At 41.4% G+C, this 17,145-nt stretch overlaps 1 protein-coding gene across 1 annotated transcript in view; it reads left to right on the top strand.

Moving 5' to 3' along the window:
• Positions 1 to 418: 418 nt before the first annotated feature.
• Positions 419 to 17,145, top strand: part of MRPL48 (mitochondrial ribosomal protein L48) — a 64,915-nt gene continuing 48,188 nt past the window's right edge. Inside the window, exon 1 of the mRNA XM_072610899.1 lies at positions 419 to 791. Coding sequence (XP_072467000.1) covers positions 771 to 791 — 21 coding nt within the window. The 5' untranslated portion in view covers positions 419 to 770. The remainder of the gene's footprint in view (positions 792 to 17,145) is intronic.

The following is a 17,145-nucleotide window of genomic DNA, read 5'->3' as shown; positions in this document are numbered from 1 at the left end:
TCTCAGACCTTTCCCAACCCTCTGGGTTGCACTAGCATCACTAGATCTCCTTCCCCAAATGATTTAAAAATGTGTGGGGGTGTGGGAACCCCCCCACTCCAGACCCCCAGACCTCCAGTTGAAAGAAAACACAATGTCCTTGAGGACAGGGGCAATTTTTAGCTTCGAATCTCCAGTCTTAGCTCAGTTCTTTGCGAAAAATAATAAATGTGTTGAATTGAATTGAGGTTGATGAGACAAGAGTACGAAGCCCCGCTTGCGGGTTAGGGGTCACCATGGAAAATAAGTATATAGAGGACAGAGGAAGCCTTAATAACAAGTATTTATTTAGCACCTTCAAGATTTGAAAACCGCCTGTTTGTTTTCACATTTGACCTTCGCAACAACTTAGGTGCTATTTATTATCCTTATCTTACAGATGGGGAAACTGAGGCTTAGAGCGGACTACAGAGCTGGTAACCGTCGGATGTAGGATTCGAACACAGCTCTCCCGCTGACCCTCGTTGCTACTAAGCCAGCGTCTGCAGTCTGAGAGAAGGGGCGTGGCTGGGCGGGAGTGAAGCGCATGCCCGCCCCTAGCGGCCAAGGTTGGAAAAGCCCACGACGAAAAGACAACGTCCGTGTTCTGCCCGGAACCAAGTTTGTGTAGCCGGGAGGGCACGTTCCTGTGACGGACTAGCTTAATTCCTGTCCTCCCAGTGCGCTTCCGGTCGTCCTAGCTGCTGAGGTCTCCAAGGTCGCGAGACCGTGGGGGTGCCCAACCAGGAAGGATGAGCGGTGCCTTCGGGAAGGTAGTGACCGGGCCTCGGGGCGGCCAGGGACAAGAGGGAGGGTCGTGGGCCCGGAGCTGGAGAACCGCAGGGACATCCGGGACTCCGAGGGCAGGGCCCGGGAGGAGGCTTCTCCCGGCAGCCTTTGCGGCGGCCAGTCCTGTCAAGGGCTTCCGCACGTGTCCTGCTGACCTCATATAATCCAGTATCTGACTAGGAGGAGGGTTGAGGGGTCGTCGATCTCCACCCCATCACGTGACACCTGGGGAAACTGAGACCCAAAGAGGGAAGGGACTGGCCCAAGGTCACACGTGCAGGGGACCCCTTCACCTTTTTTGTGCCACGGACCCCTTTGGCAGTGTGGTCAAACCAGTAGACCTCTTTCGCAGTATAATTTTTTTGGAATAATTGGAGAAAATACTACATTTCCACTACAAGTGAGTGAAAATAAAACCGTAATTTTTTTCCCATCCAAGTTTATTTACCCCTTTGGGGAGAGGTGTCTTTGGACCTTTGGTTAGTGGCAAGCCAGGAATTCAGGTTTTTTGTGCCTAAGGAGGGTATTATTTTCTTTTCCTTACCCTGATTTTCCTCCTGCCCGTGGTCATCTCTGGCAGTGCTGGGCTCCAGCGTCTTTATCATTTTCCACCTTTTCTGAAGAACCTACCTCACCCAGACTCATGATTCCCACTACCACTTGTGTAACAGACTCCAGCCCTGGCATCTCTCCTGAGTTTCAGACCCTCAGGCCTTAATTATCTTTGGGACATTCCATCTGGATAACCTCTTGGTGCCTGAGCTAATCATCCTCCCACAGTATGCCCCTCCTTGCTTCCTTATTTCTGCCTTAGGCACCACCACTCACCAGCTCTCACATGCTCAGATACTCCTTCTTCACCCTCCTCTGTCATAGCCAGTCAGTTACCAAGTCTTGTGGGTTCTATGTCTCTCTCACTGATCTCTTCTATTGCCATTATTAGCTCCTCTTTAGCACACTTCCATTGTCACCCATTTATAGTTTCTTAACTGGCTCTCACTTTTCCTTTTAATCTATCTTTCACACACTCCAGACCAGTAATCTTCCATACATACATATACATATATATATGTATATGTATATATACATATATATATGTATATATATAATAACAACTCCCAGTTCTTTAAGGTTTGAAAAATGCTTTTTAAAGACCAGCCCTGTGTTAGGGTAAAGATTATTGTTTCTGTTTTACAGAGTAGGAAACTGAGGCTCAGGATAAATGACTTGCCCAGGGTCTCACAACTAGTAAGTGTTAGATGTGGGACTTGATTCTTAGACTTTCTGTTAATATTCTTGCTCTAACAGAACATTTCTTCTTTTTATACCATGCTGACTTTTAAACTCACCTGGACAATTGCAATAGTCCCTCAGTGGATCTTCCTGCCTTTCTTCCTTTCCATCTTCTTTCCATTCCATCTGCCAAAATAATATTTCTTAGGCACAGATGTGGTTATATTATATTTCTGCTCATAAAATTCTTCAGTGACTCGCTTTTGCCTACCAAATGATATTCAAATTCCTTAGTCTGTTTTTCCACAACACTATCCAGTGTTATCTCATATGTAACTCAGGGCATTTAATAATGGGACCTCAGTTTCCTCCTCTGTAAACTAAGGGGGGGAGGAATTTATACAAAATTATCTCTCTAGCCTGTTCCAGATCAAAATTGTGTGTACTTTTGATTTTGTGAATGTCTGTTGTTGACTATGATGACAGTGATACGGAGTTGAATGTGAGGCTAGAGTTAGACCTTACAATTTGGGCTAAATGGGGTAGCAGCCAGTCCCTACTGCCTCTTCTGTTCCCTAGAATTAGGGCAGTACTTGACGCAGGGCACTGCTGTCTTGCTCTGTATAAGCAGTATAGAATGGTTATTTCCTAGGAAGCTGTATCGGTTAGAGTTCAGGTTCTACCAAGGCCAAAGAGCAAGAATGGCCCTTTGTTAAGTTGCATCTACAGATAAAGACCCTGTCCCAAATAATCCAATTCAACAAACATTTGTTAAACTTCTCATATGTGTGGGGAGTTGTGCTAGATGCTGGGCATACAAGATATTCTGAATAACAGTAAGAAGTGTATTTTCATATAAAACTGAAATATAAATATAAAGCTGAAAAGATATCCCTGCCCTCAGTGAATTAATATTCTAATGAATAATTCAATCTCCATACAATTTATCCTAAAATTTGGGCATCTTGAAGGAGGTCTCTTACAATATCTTTCTGAGTCATTTGCAGATTCAGTCCCAAGACATAGCATTGTGGAGCAGGCTTTTTTATTAGCATATCTTCACACTCATCATCTCATGTTCATGCACCCTTGATTGAACAAAGTTTATATATCTTTGTAGTTTATGTAGCTTTTATAAATTGTAATGTACATAGTCATTTCATCACAAGTAGATCTTTCTGTTAATGCAATCTTAAGTGAAATTACTAAACACTTAGTGCCCGAAATGCCCCTTGACCTTTCCCTGGTCAGACAATGTATAGAATATTGTCCTTTTAGTTTTGGATGCCATGTTTCAGGGAAGAAATCAGGAAACTTGAGCACATCTTTTTTTTTTTTTTTTATTTTTCTACTTACCAGTGATTTGGGACATTTTTATTTTTTATTTTTTTTTGTTTATTACCTATATAACTTTATTTTTTTTTATTTATTTAGCTTTTAACATTCATTTTCACAAAATTTTGGGTTACAAATTTTCTCCCCTTTTCTCCCCTCCCCCCCCAAACGCCAAGCATTCTAATTGCCCCTATGACCAATCTGCTCTCTCTTCTATCATCTCTCTCTGCCCTTGTCTCTGTCTTCTCTTTTGTCCTGTAGGGCCAGATAGCTTTCTATACCCCTTTACCTGTATTTCTTATTTCCTAGTGGTAAGAACATTACAGTTGATCCTAACACTTTGAGTTCCAACTTCTTTACCTCCCTCCCTCTCCACCCCTTCCCTTTGGAAGGCAAGCAATTCAATATAGGCCAAATCTGTGTAGTTTTGCAAATGACTTCCATACTAGTTGTGTTGTATAGGACTAACTATATTTCCCTCCATCCTATCCTGTCCCCCATTACTTCTATTCTCTTTTGATCCTATCCCTCCCCATGAGTGTTGACCTCAAATTGCACTCTCCTCCCCATGCCCTCCCTTCTATCATCCCCCCCCACTCTGCTTATCCCCTTATCCTCCACTTTCCTGTGTTGTAAGATAGGTTTTCATACCAAAATGAGTAGGCATTTTATTCTTTCCTTTAGTGGAATGTGATGAGAGTAGACTTCATGTTTTTCTCTCACCTCCCCTCTTTATCCCTCCACTAATGAGTCTTTTGCTTGCCTCTTTTATGAGAGATAATTTGCCCCATTCAATTCTCCCTTTCTCCTCCCAATATCTTTCTCTCTCACTGCTTGATTTCATTTTTTTTAAGATATGGTCCCATCCTCTTCAATTCACTCTGTGCACTCTGTCTCTATGTGTGTGTGCGTGTGTGCATGTGTGTGTGTGTAATCCCACCCAGTACCCAGATACTGAAATGTTTCAAGAGTTACAAATATTGTCTTTCCATGTAGGAATGTAAACAGTTCAACTTTAGTAAGTCCCTTATGACTTCTCTTTGCTGTTCACCTTTTCATGGTTCTCTTCATTCTTGTGTTTGGAAGTCAAATTTTCTTTTCAGCTCTGGTCTTTTCATCAAGAATGCTTGAAAATCCTCTATTTCATTGAAAGACCAATTTTTCCCCTGAAGTATTATACTCAGTTTTGCTGGGTAGGTGATTCTTGGTTTTAGTCCTAGTTCCTTTGACTTCTGGAATATCCTATTCCATGCCCTTCGATCCCTTAATGTAGAAGCTGCTAGATCTTGTGTTATCCTGATTGTATTTCCACAATACTTGAATTGTTTCTTTCTAGCTGCTTGCAATATTTTCTCTTTCACCTGGGAGTTCTGGAATTTGGCCACAATGTTCCTAGGAGTTTCTCTTTTTGGATCTCTTTCAGGCGGTGTTCTGTGGATTCCTTGAATATTTATTTTGCCCTCTGGTTCTAGAATCTCAGGGCAGTTTTCATTGATAATTTCATGAAAGATGATGTCTAGGCTCTTCTTTTGATCATGACTTTCAGGTAGTCCCAAAATTTTTAAATTGTCTCTCCTGGATCTATTTTCAAGGTCAGTTGTTTTTCCAATGAGATATTTCACATTATCTTCCATTTTTCCATTCCTCTGGCTTTGTTCTGCGATTTCTTGCTTTCTCATACAGTCCTTAGCCTCCATCTGTGCCATTCTAATTTTGAAAGAACTATTTTCTTCAGTGAGCTTTTGAATCTCCTTTTCCATTTGGCTAATTCTGCTTTTGAAAGCATTCTTCCCCTCATTGGCTTTTTGAACCTCTTTTGCCAATTGAGTTAGGCTAGTTTTCAAGGTGTTATTTTCTTCAACATTTTTTTGGGTCTCCTTTAGCAGGGAGCTGATTTGCTGTTCATGCTTTGACTTCATGTCTCTCATTTCTCTTCCCAGCTTTTCCTCCACCTCTCTAACTTGATTTTCAAAATTCTTTTTGAGCTCTTCCATGGCCTGAGCCCATTGAGTGGGCTGAGACACAGAACCCTTGATTTCTGTGTCTTTGCCTGATGGTAAGCATTGTTCTTCCTCATCAGAAAGGAAGGGAGGAAATGCCTGTTCACCAAGAAAGTAGCCTTCTATAGTCTTATTTCTTTTCCCTTTTCTGGGCATTTTCCCAGCCAGTGACTTGACCTCTGAATATTTTCCTCACACCCACCTTACCTCCTGATCCTCCCAGCCAGTGTTTGGGGTCTGAGATTCAAATGCTGCTTTCAGCCTCAGGGCTTTGGGCAGGGGCAGGGCTGCTATTCAGTGTGAGATTAAATTCAGATGCTCAGGTGAGGGCAGGGCTGCCTCTCAGGCTCAGTTCCCTCAGGGAGTTTATGCACAGACCTTCAACAATGGATCCAGGCTCCTGCCTGCTTGGAGAGCCCTGGTCTGCCGCTGCCCCTCAGCTTCTGTCTCCCGAGGGGGCCCGAGCCATGGGGGCACCCCACTCCCCGCTCGACCCGCCAAAGGGACTCTCTCACCGACCCCCGTCACCTGTGGGTGGAGGTACTTGTGCGGCCGCTGGAGATCCCGTCCCTGAAGCCCGCTGGGATCTGTTCCTCTCGGTGCCGCGGCCACGGCAGGGCTGTACTCAGCTCCCAGTCCCGGCCCCAGTCCGCAGCACGAAGGACCTTTTACGAGAGGTTTGCAGGTCTCTCCGGAACAGAAATCTCCCTCGCTCCAATGTTCTGTGGCCTCTGGGTGCAGAATTCGCCGTGAGTTACTTCTTTGTAGTTGTTCTATGGGTTGTGGGTTCGGAGCTATGTGTATGTGCGTCTTTCTACTACGCCATCTTGGCTCCGCCCCCCCTTGAGCACATCTTATGGAAGGCAACCAGCGTGATCATTTAGCAAGCATTTGTTAAACATCTATTATGTGCCAAACACTGTGATACATGCTAGGGATACAGACAAAATGAATCAAACAATCCCTACTTGGCAGCAGCTTAAATTCAAGATAGTTTGGGAAGGGAAGGTACTAGTAATTTGGGGGAATCACAAAAAGTCTCATGTAAAGGATGGTACTTGAACTGTATCTTTGAGGAAGGGAGGTGTGATGAATAGGTTAGAAATTGTCATCTCAGGTCTCCTTCATATGAGATGGTTAATCTAGAGAAGAGATGATTTAGTAGGGGACATTATCATCATGTTCTTGATGATAATGTATTTGAAAGACTAAGATTTGTTCTGCTTGGAGCAATGGATGAAGGTTGAAGAAAGGCAGATTTTGGCTTAATATAAGGAAAATGTTCCCAACAGTAGAATTGTCTAAAAATTGAATGGACTCACTTGTTCATTGTCACTAGATGTCTTCAAGAGGAGGCTGGATTACCAGTTACCAAAGATTTTGTAGCAGTAATTCCTCTTCAGGTCTGTGGTGGATTAGTTAAGTGTTAGTATCCATTCCTATTCAGAGGGAGATAATTCGGTGATTTCTTTTTTATTATGGGTGTTTATAACTATTCTTTGAGTCTGTTTTCTTTCTGTTTTTACCTGTTCCCCTGGGCTTGTATATGTATATTTAATTCTTTCCTGAATATTATCTGATTTTGTTTAAAAAAAATCTTCCTTTGTCATTTAAGGCCAGTATTCACAATTTACCCTACCATTAACTCATTTGACTGCGTGGCTATGTTTCTATTTAGTCATCTTCCTCCCCAAGTAGTTCAGCACAAAGAATTATAATTGTTAAATCATACATTTACTCAAGGACCAGAATTTGCCATAGAAAGAAGAGAGACCCTCCATGATGTGTATGCTAACAAATCCTGTTAAAAACAAAAAACTGAACTTGCATGCTTTAGTCCTACTTTTTATTAGTCTTTGCTTCAATCCTGGGCAAAGTTCTGTCTTGCTTATGAAGTGTGCCTGCAAGCTGCTTTGGCTTAGTCCTCTACTTGTATAAAATCTTGTCTCCAAGTTTTTGCTTAAAAATGTTTGAATCCACACCCAAATATGTGTACATTTATTTATAAGTTATAAACATGAACATGAATTAATGTACATTACAAAATTTACACCAAAAACAGAAATGGATGAGATAACAATAAAATAATTGATCTTAGAGTCAATAGGGAGCTACCTGCATTTCAGGAAAATGCTTTGCATCTGTGTGGAGGATGGATTGGATTGGGGAGAGACTTGAGTTGGCAAGACAAATTAGCAGCTTATTGAAATAGTTTGGGTGACAGGTGATGGTGGTCTAAGCTATGGTTGTTGTTGTGTTTGTCCTTCGTTCTTGAAGAGGACCATGACATCAAGATGATGACATGACTTGCAGTTGACTTTGATTTGAGTGAGGCCTGTGCAAGGTCACTAGCCTCACCTTCTTCTCCTGAACCATCTGGGTCCAGTGGCCTGATATTCATCAGGATGGCTGTAGATGGCCCAGAATGCAATGTGGAACACTGGCCCTTTCAGGCTAAGGTCACATTCTCACTTTGAGTGAGATACACCCATTCAGTGAATAGGCTTCTTTAAGTTACTCAAGGGATGGCCCCTTTAATTAAAAAAAAAAAATCAAACTGAGAGGGGAAGACCCTCAGGGTCCTGGGTAAAAGAGAAACAATTGCTATTTAGTTATTACATTCACTCTCTGCTAGGTGGGTAGGGACTTGTTGTCCAGTCTATGAGCTCTAGAGTGAATTAGATTTAAGGCTTGATCTTTGAGCAAGAAGTATAGCCTGTAAACCCAAAAAAGGCAACTTTTGGCCATGGCGTGTACCTTCCCCTGTGCAAAACACCAGAGGAGAAGAGGGGAAGGAAGAGGAAGAGAGGGGAAGGGAGGGGAGGGGAGGGGAGGGGAGAGGAGAGAAGAGGAGAGAAGGTGCTACTCACTCACAGGTTGTGTTTGTCCTTCGTTCTCTAAGAGGACCATGACATCAAGATGATGACATGACTTAGTTACACCTTGCACAGCCCTCCCTCACTCAAAGCTGTGGTGGTACCTTTGTGGACAGAGACAGACAGATGTGAAGAGGTGTAATGGAGATAGATTTATAGCAGGATTTGACAACTGATTGGATATGTGGAGTGAGGTGAGTGAGAGTGAGGAATCTAAGGTACCATTGTGAACCTGGGTGACAGGAAGAATGGGGTGCCCTCAATTAATAAGGAAGTTTGGAAAAGGGATAAATTTTAGGGGAAAAATACTGTAATGAGATCTTTGGTGTGTATTACAACCCTTCCAAGCCTGTTCATCCTGTACAGCTCACTGTTTCATTTAAAATGAAGAGCAGTGGACAGGTGAGAGTCTTACCTGCCATTGCCCCAGAGCACAGAGCCAACTGAGGACTGCCTGCTCTAGCCATGTGGTAATGGGGGAGAGGGGGAGAACAGTGTGTAGATAATTGAGCAGGGAGGGGCAGGGAAGTGCCTGTGTAAAGTTTAGAGCATAACGGCCCTGAGGAGCCAGCGCCAGGGCAGCCATAAGTTGGAATCTTGTATGCCTGGGGATCAGAAGTTGGGAAGTAGAAGAGTATAGTTGTATTGGAGACAAGTTGTGCCACATTTGTAGGGAAGGTGGTATTCCACGTATCTCCAGTTGATTTATCATGTGTCTCTTTGCCCCTAGGAGGGGAGCCCATTTTGGAAACCCTTGCTCTATACTAACTATATGATTTAAAATAGAAAATACACTTTTGTTACTGTTATTCAGAATATCTTCTAGTTACTCATGTGCCTGATCAGATACATTTCAAATGAGGGTTTTTGTCTTTTTTAAAATTCCGATTCTGTAAGGGAAGTAGTGTTATTAATTTGGAAGTCTTGTAGATTTTAGGTAAATGGACGGCAGGTTTGGATTTGAACATATTGTGGAAGCAGTGTGGTATTATTGGAAAGAGTCCTAGATTGGGACTAGTAATAATAATACTAGATTACTTTTAAGCTTGCAAAAACACTTTACATAAATAGTCTCAGTGATCCCACAACTCTTGGATGTGGGTATTGCAGGTATTATTATGATTTAAAGTCAAAAGAGACTTAAGAAATCATCATTTCAATCTGTTTATTATACTAAGAATGAAAATAAGAAGGAATGACTCATCTAAAATCTCAGAAATGGTACTTAACAGAATTGGCATTTGCATCTAGGTACTTATGTATCTAATGCTTCCACCACTCACTAGGCAGTGTGTGTCATCTACTAGGACTTAGAAGACTGAAGCTTGAGACCTGGCAGTGCCACTTACCAGCCAGGTGACTTAGAGCCAATCACCTCACCTTCAGAGGGAATAATCTCTGTCTTATTACCTTGTAGTGTACAAATACATGTGTCATTTTTATATATCCCTTAGGTAGTTCCTAAATATCACCTGTTATATACATACATACACACAAATATAGACATAGATACTCACATAAATACAGAAGCATTGAGTGTGTTCTAGTGCTTAGCATACACATTTGGCCTGTTTTGGGAATGTAAAAGCACTGCTCCTCAAGGAGTTTATAATCTCTTTGGAAGATAGGGAATGTGTGTATGAAACAAGTAGAGGAGGATAGTGAACAACATTAACGCATGAATTGAAGAATTAGAAGAAGTGTCAGAGTTCATCTACTCCAATCTATCCCTAAACAGGAGTACTTTCAGTGACATCACTGACGAGTAGCCGTCCAATTTCTGTTTAAATGCTTTTATTGACCTATAGCTGTTTGCTCTCCATTGATTTCAAACAACTCTAATTGTTATTGTTTTATGGTGAGTCAAAATTTTCCTCCTTTTCCCTCCCCCACCCTGGTGTTAGTTCTGCTATGTGGGACCAAGCAGAACAACTCTAATACCCTTCCACATGCCAGCCCTTTTGATATTTGATGACAGCTGTCATGTTCCCTTTCTTAGTTACTAAAACTGATAATTATATGTCGTGGTCCCATCTCAATCCTGACCTCTCTGTCTTCTGGACCCACTCAGGCTTGTCAATGTGTTTCCTAAAATGAGGCACCCAGAACTGAACACAGTACTCCAGAGAGGGTCTGACTAAGGCAAAAGGTCTTTGAATTTATTGCTTCCCTCACTGTGGACACTAGACCTCTGTTTATGCAGCCTAAGATTGCATTACCAGAGGTATAATTAAATGCCAGAATGTACGGTACAGATGGTAATAAGCATTCTGAGAAATCAAGAAGGACAGCTATAAGTGTGGATGGATTGAATGACTAGATAGACAGCCTATTGATTGTTTAGTACCTACCTAATATATTCCTTATTTACATTTTCAATAAATACTTATAAACTGGAGGAGAAGTAAGCAGTTTTAGGGAAGCTGAAACATAGATTTTGCTCATTTGTGAATTTTAGTCTAAGAAACTGACTGTTATTTTCAGTCTTTAACTATGTCCCTGTGGTACTGATTAGAGTAACGTCTTGGGTACCTAACAACATTCCTTCTTGGTGGCAGCATATCCTAAAATTTCCTGTTTTCTCCTCCCCCCCATCTTGCTCAGAGAACATGAGTATCCTCATGTTTGTTTGCACTCCACTCATACTGGAAGTCCATTTTAGGAATTTATTGTAGGGCCATTTATTGGGGAACACAACTAATGTAGAATACTGAACTTGGAGCCAGGAGGCCTGGTTTTGATAATTGGCCCTGCCATTGACCAGCACTGTTGATTTTGGGTTAGACTGGCTGAGTCTCAGTCTCCTCATTTGTAATAATGGGGATACTAATCCCTGTACTGCCTGCCTCACAGGGTTGTTGTGGCTCTGAGAAATAAGGTAGGGAATGAGTCATTAAAGAGTCCTGGTGCAAAAATCAGATTCCTAAGAAGAGTGCCAAGCACTGGCAGTCATGAGAAATATGATGCCAGATTTCAGTGGCTATTTACTGTCTGCATGGTCAAGTCCAGATTCGTTTCAGGCATTATCTCTCTTTAGTTTCCTGTAGAAACACTCCACAATGGCCAGATTATTCTTCTTAAACTTGATAGTCATATTCCTGTCTTTCCTCATACTCTTTTCTTTTTTGGAGTTTCCTCTCCCCCACCAGTACAAATTCTACCCATCTCTCAGTAACCCTGTCAACTCCTACTTATTCCATGGAGCTTTCTGTGGCTATAGACCTACCCTTAAGGCACAATAGTTTCCGTTTTTACATTTCATATTTACCAAGTGCTATATTATATTGTTTGTCTTTGTACGCTCCCCATGTGGTTGGGAATAGAAATAACATGTTATATTAGAAGAACTTGACTTCAGGTCTTGATTCTGACACTTGCTAGCCTTGAGATCTCTGGTGCACAGTTTTTTCTTTTATCTGGTGGGTAAGAAAACTGAGGTCGAGATAGATGACGTGACTAATGGTCTAATTTGGTTATTAGAAAAACCAGGCCTAAAACCCATCTTCTACCTCCTAGTCAAGTGCTCTATTCACCCATATTGCTCATCAGATATTTGCTTAGAGCATTATTGGATTTAAGACCTTTGAGACTGTCTGGTCCAGCCCCTAGTCTTACAAATGAGAAAACTGAGGCCATGAGAGGTCACAGAGTAGAACCACTATTTCAGGATTGGTCATCAGACTCCAGATCCAGACTCTTTCAGTTACGGCCTTCTTCTTTTACACTGTTGCTTAATTTTTAATGTGTGTCTCTAACTACTTACCCCAGTTAGTTTGTAAGCTTCTTGTGGGCAGGACTGGTAGTATTGCACCTCTCTTTGTTTCCTCCAGTTTAGTTCTATGGCCATCCATAGTAGATGTTCAATAAATATTTATGTTTATGAGTGAATTAAATCAGGAGGAATAAGGAACTCTAGATAATAGAGAGCTAGATTATAGAGTGTCAGAGCTGGAAGAGACCCCCACCAAAAAAAAGTGGCATTCCCTCTACTATATTCCATACAAGTTGTCATTCAACCTTTACATAAAGCTCCGGATATATCTGGCGAAGAAAGATCAGAAAACCAGAAAGTGTTTTTGTATATTGGACAAAACCCCAGGCTGAGACACAGGTCCAGTCCTGACTTGCTAATGACTCATGGTATACCTTTGGGCAAATCACTTGGCTTTGTATGTTCCAGAGTAGCCAGCTTAGTACTTTGTACCCCATAGTAGGCACTTTTTAAACATTTGTTGAATTGGTTTTTTTTAAGATTTAAATTTTATTTATTATTAGTTTTTAACATTCATTTCCACAAGATTTTGAGTTCCAAATTCTCTTCTTTCTTCCCTCCCCCCCCCATTGAGAAGGCAAGCAATTCAATATGGGTTATATATGTGTAAGTTATGCATAACACTTCCATAGTAGTTATGTTGTGAAAGACTAACTTTTCCTCCATCCTATCCTATCTCCCAATTATTGCATTTTTTCCTTTGATCCTGCCCCTTTTCTAAAGCATTTTCTTCTATCACCTCCTCCATTCTGCCCTCCCTTCTATCGTCTCACCCTTATCCCCTTCCCCCTACTTTTCGGTAGGGTAAGATACCCAAGTGAGTGTGTTATTCCCTCCTTAAGCCAAAGCTGATGGAGTAAAGTTCACTCATTCCTTCTCATCTCCCCCCTCTTCCCTTCCATTGTAAAAACTTTTTCTTGCCTCTTTTATGTGAGATAATTTATCCTATTCTCTCTCTCCCTTTCTCCTTATCCCAATATATTCCTGTCTTACCCCTTAATTTTATTTTTTAGATGTCATCCCTTCATATTCAACTCATCCTGTGCCATCTGTCATCTGTTTATCTATCTGTCTGTCTGTCTGTCTGTCTATCTATCTCTCTATCTTCTGCAACTACCCTAATACTGAGAAACGTCTCATGAGTTACAAATATTATCTTTCCATGTAGGAATGTAAACAGTTCAACTTCAATAAGTCTCTTATGATTTCTTTCCTGTTTACCTTTTCATGCTTCTCTTGATTCTTATATCTGAAAGTCACATGGGCCCACAGATGGGCATCTGTGAGCCCAGAGCTCTGAAACAGCCACCAGTGCTGCTGCTGCTACCATTCTGACTGCCCTGGGGCTGGGGCCTAAATCCAGCCAGACTGTAGAATCCTCTTTCACCCAGGTCCCACAGAGTTTTCCCACTGACCTTTTTGGCATTTATGGGTTGAGAAGTCTGGAAACTGCCACAGCTGCCAGTGATTCAGTCCCTTGGGCCTACTCTAGCCCATCTGTGCTGGTGAGGCCCATGCCAGGATTGTGCTCTGCTCTCTGCCTAGTGCAGAAGACCCTTCCTGTCAACTTTCCAGTTGTCTTATGCTAGGGATTTGTTTCACTCTGTCATTTTGTGGGTTCTGGAGCTCCAGAATTTGTTTAGAGTCATTTTTTACAGGTATTTGGAGGGCTTTGGGTGAGGGAACTCCGCACCTTTATTCCTCCATCTTGGTTCCACACTACTCCCTCCACCCTCCAAATTGCTTTGTTGAATTAAGGACACAAGTTTCGGAAGGGTAAGCCTAGTGCATTTTAAACTTTATTTTAAAATGTTTAAAAAAAAAAAAAGCTATTCTTAACTCCCAGGCTATAAAAAAACAGTCACTAGTGGACTTGGCCTTTGGGCTATATATAGCTTGCTGACCCTGATCTAGTCTAATCCTTTCATTTTATAGAAAAAGAAATAGGTACAGGAAGGGAAGGGACATTCCCAAGGTAAAACGTCCAGTCCAGGGGTGGGGAATCTGTGGCCCTCTAGGTCCTCGAGTGCAGCCCTTTGACTAACTCCAAACTTCATAGAACAAATTCAAAGTTTAGATTCAGTCAGAGGGCCACTTTTGAGGACCTAGAGGGTCACATGTGGCTTCAAGACCATAGGTTCACCACTCCTGAGCTAGTAAGTCATAGAGCCAGCATTGGAACTCATGTCTTATAGTTCCCAATCTTTTGTTCTCTCCACCATACCATAACTGCTTTGAGAACAGATATGAGGTAGTGCCACCAAGGGAAATGGATTACTAGGTTATCTTCCTCCTTAGATACAGACCTTTTGTATAGTTTCTCCTGAGGCAGAAGCCGATCCTAGTGTAGGCTGGCAGGTAAGAACAAGTGGCTGCAATCACACGGATCTGTGACATGGAAGAAAGCAGCTTCATCTGGCAGAAAGATCTAGATCAGAAGTCTAAAGTGTAGTATAACTTCTACATCTAAAACTGGAATGTGAAAGTGAGATGCTATTCAGCTGTGCTGAGTACTGCACTTAAATTAGTATGTAATTACATAGATCTCTGCTTTCCTCAGTGGGCTCACTTCTTTCACTTGTGCAATTCACAACTGATTGATACTTCATTCCCTGTGATTTTTGTTTATATTCTTCTAGAAATCCTTCATAGAGGATACACTCAATGCATTGGAGGCCTTCTAAGTCTTAATATTTCATGGCTATGCCTTTGGGACTATCCCTTGTGCCATGGGACTGGCCCACCTCCCTCTGCAGTTACGTGCTTCCCTGATAATGGGTTTTGTGCCATTTCTTGCATGCTAATCATCATTGGTAATGTGCTGGAGCCTACTTACACCCACTGTAATTGTGATGAGCCTAGCAAAATCAGAGTTGTGAATGCTTGTCTACAGAACTTTCTTAGAAGATTGTGTTGTGCTTGATTAAAGCCCACATTCTCTGCCCTTCGTATCGTTGGCCCACTGGTCTCCTGACTTCACTGTTTACTCCTATTATAAGATAATACATTATTGTATTATTTATTTAAGACTATATTAGAATGTACTGAACTATTAGTAAGCATTTATTAGGATCTGTTGTATGTTAGACACTATGTTAGGTGCTGAGGATACAGAGACAAAATTGAAACAGGGCTTTGCCCTCAAGGAGCTTACTGTCTTATAGTAGAGACAACATGTACATGATGTAAGATATGTGTCAAATGCAAGGTTGTAGGGAGAAGGGTAATAGCATCTCAGGGGTCTGGGAAATGCTTCATGGGGAAAGTGTCACTTGATCAGAGTTTTGAAGTGAACAAGGGATTCTATGAGGTAGAAGTAAAGTGGAAATGTATTCTAGGCATTGAGGCCATTTCCCCCATCCCTCCCCAATCCTCTGTCCCCCCTAACTGCTCCCTCCAGCCCATTAAAATCCTTCCTTAGAACAAATCAATACAAACAAAAGAAATGACACACTGGCCATTTCTGAAAACGCCATCCATTCTTGGTTAGTTTTTAATCTGTGACTTCAGGTCTTTGTGTGTTGAGGAGTGCTCCAGCCTTATCACCAATGGCATATTTCTTTTCTGTAATCCACTGCAGTACCTCTGTCCTCATTCCTTCACTCACTGTCCTCACAGTTCCTCTCTTTCCCCAAGCTGCTCACTGTTAATTGATGAAGAGACCATTCGCAGACTTGGTCCGAAAATAGAGAGCTTTCATTCTAATAAATAACACCAAGGATTTTAGGGTAGAGGAAGCATTTTTCCCATTGTGGAGGGAGCAGCTCAGGCTACAATCATCTGAACATCTTCCAGAAAGTTGTCCTCTTCTAAGCCTTGCTCTTAGATAATTACAAACCTATATATTGTAGAAGCCCAGAATCCAAAAGATTAAAACCAAAAAAGCCTGGATTTATCTGCCATTCATTTCCTGCACAATACTTCATGTTTACAGTGACCCATGAAAGCAAACCCCATTTGAACTATGTCTTTTAACCCTTATTGCTTTTTATCATAGTCATAGAAGTTAAAACTAGAAAGAACTTTAGAACATAGAATATGGAATGTTAGAGATGGAAGGGCCTTTAGACCATAGTGTGGCAAGTAAATGAATGAGGAAACAAAGGTTTGATCTTTTGAGCATATCATTTTAAAAAAAATTTAGCCTATTTTCTTCATAATTTATTTCTTTTACACTTCGTAATGGAATTGAGATAGAATCTATTTGTGAGTTTTAAAAAATTATTAATTTTTAGTTTGCAGCATTTCACTTTCATTTTCTCCCCCTCCCTGTCCTTCCTCAAGACAGCATGCAGCCTGATATAGGCTCTACTTATACATTCATATTGAACATATTTTCACATTAGTCATGTTGTAAAGAAGGATTAGAATGAATGGGAGGAACCACAAGAAAGAATAAACAAAAAAACCAAAATAACGGAAGAGAAAGAGAGCAACTAGCACACTTCCATCTGCATTCAGACTCCAAAGTTCTTTCTCTGGATGTGGATGGCATTTTCCACCATGAGTCTTTTGGAGTTCTCTTAGATCCTTGCATTGCTGAGAAGAGCTAAGTCTATCAAAGTCAGTCACTGCACACTGTGTGCAGGGTTCTCCTCGTTCTGCTCATTTCACTCAGCCTCAGTTCATGGATAAGTCTTTCCAGGTTTTTCTGAAGTTTTCCCGCACATCATTTCTTATAGCACAATAGTATTCCATTCTTGTTTAGCCATTCTCCAACTGATGGACACCCTCTCAATTTCCAATTTTTTGCCACCACAAAAAGAGCTGCTGTAAATATTTTTGTATGTGTGGGTCCTTTTCCCTTTTTGATGATCTCTTTGTGATGTAGATCTATTAGTGATATTGCTGCATCAAAGGGTATGCACAGTTTTGTAGCCCTTTGGGCATAGTTCCAAATTGTTCTGCAGAATGACTGAATAACACATCTCTACCAGCAATGCATTGGTGTTCCAATTTTCCCACTTCTCCAGCATTTATCATTCTCCTGTTTTGTCATGTTAGCCAATCTGATAGGTGTGATGTGGTACCTTAGAGTTGTTTTAGTTTTTGTTGCTCTAATCAATAATGATTTAGAGCATTTTTATGTGACTATAGATAACTTTAATTTCTTCATCTGAAA

This window comes from Notamacropus eugenii, chromosome 5 (assembly GCF_028372415.1).
Source record: "Notamacropus eugenii isolate mMacEug1 chromosome 5, mMacEug1.pri_v2, whole genome shotgun sequence".
NCBI classification, from domain to species: domain Eukaryota; kingdom Metazoa; phylum Chordata; class Mammalia; order Diprotodontia; family Macropodidae; genus Notamacropus; species Notamacropus eugenii.
Note: the sequence above shows the minus strand (reverse complement) of the source record. Positions and strands in the feature narration are given on the sequence as shown.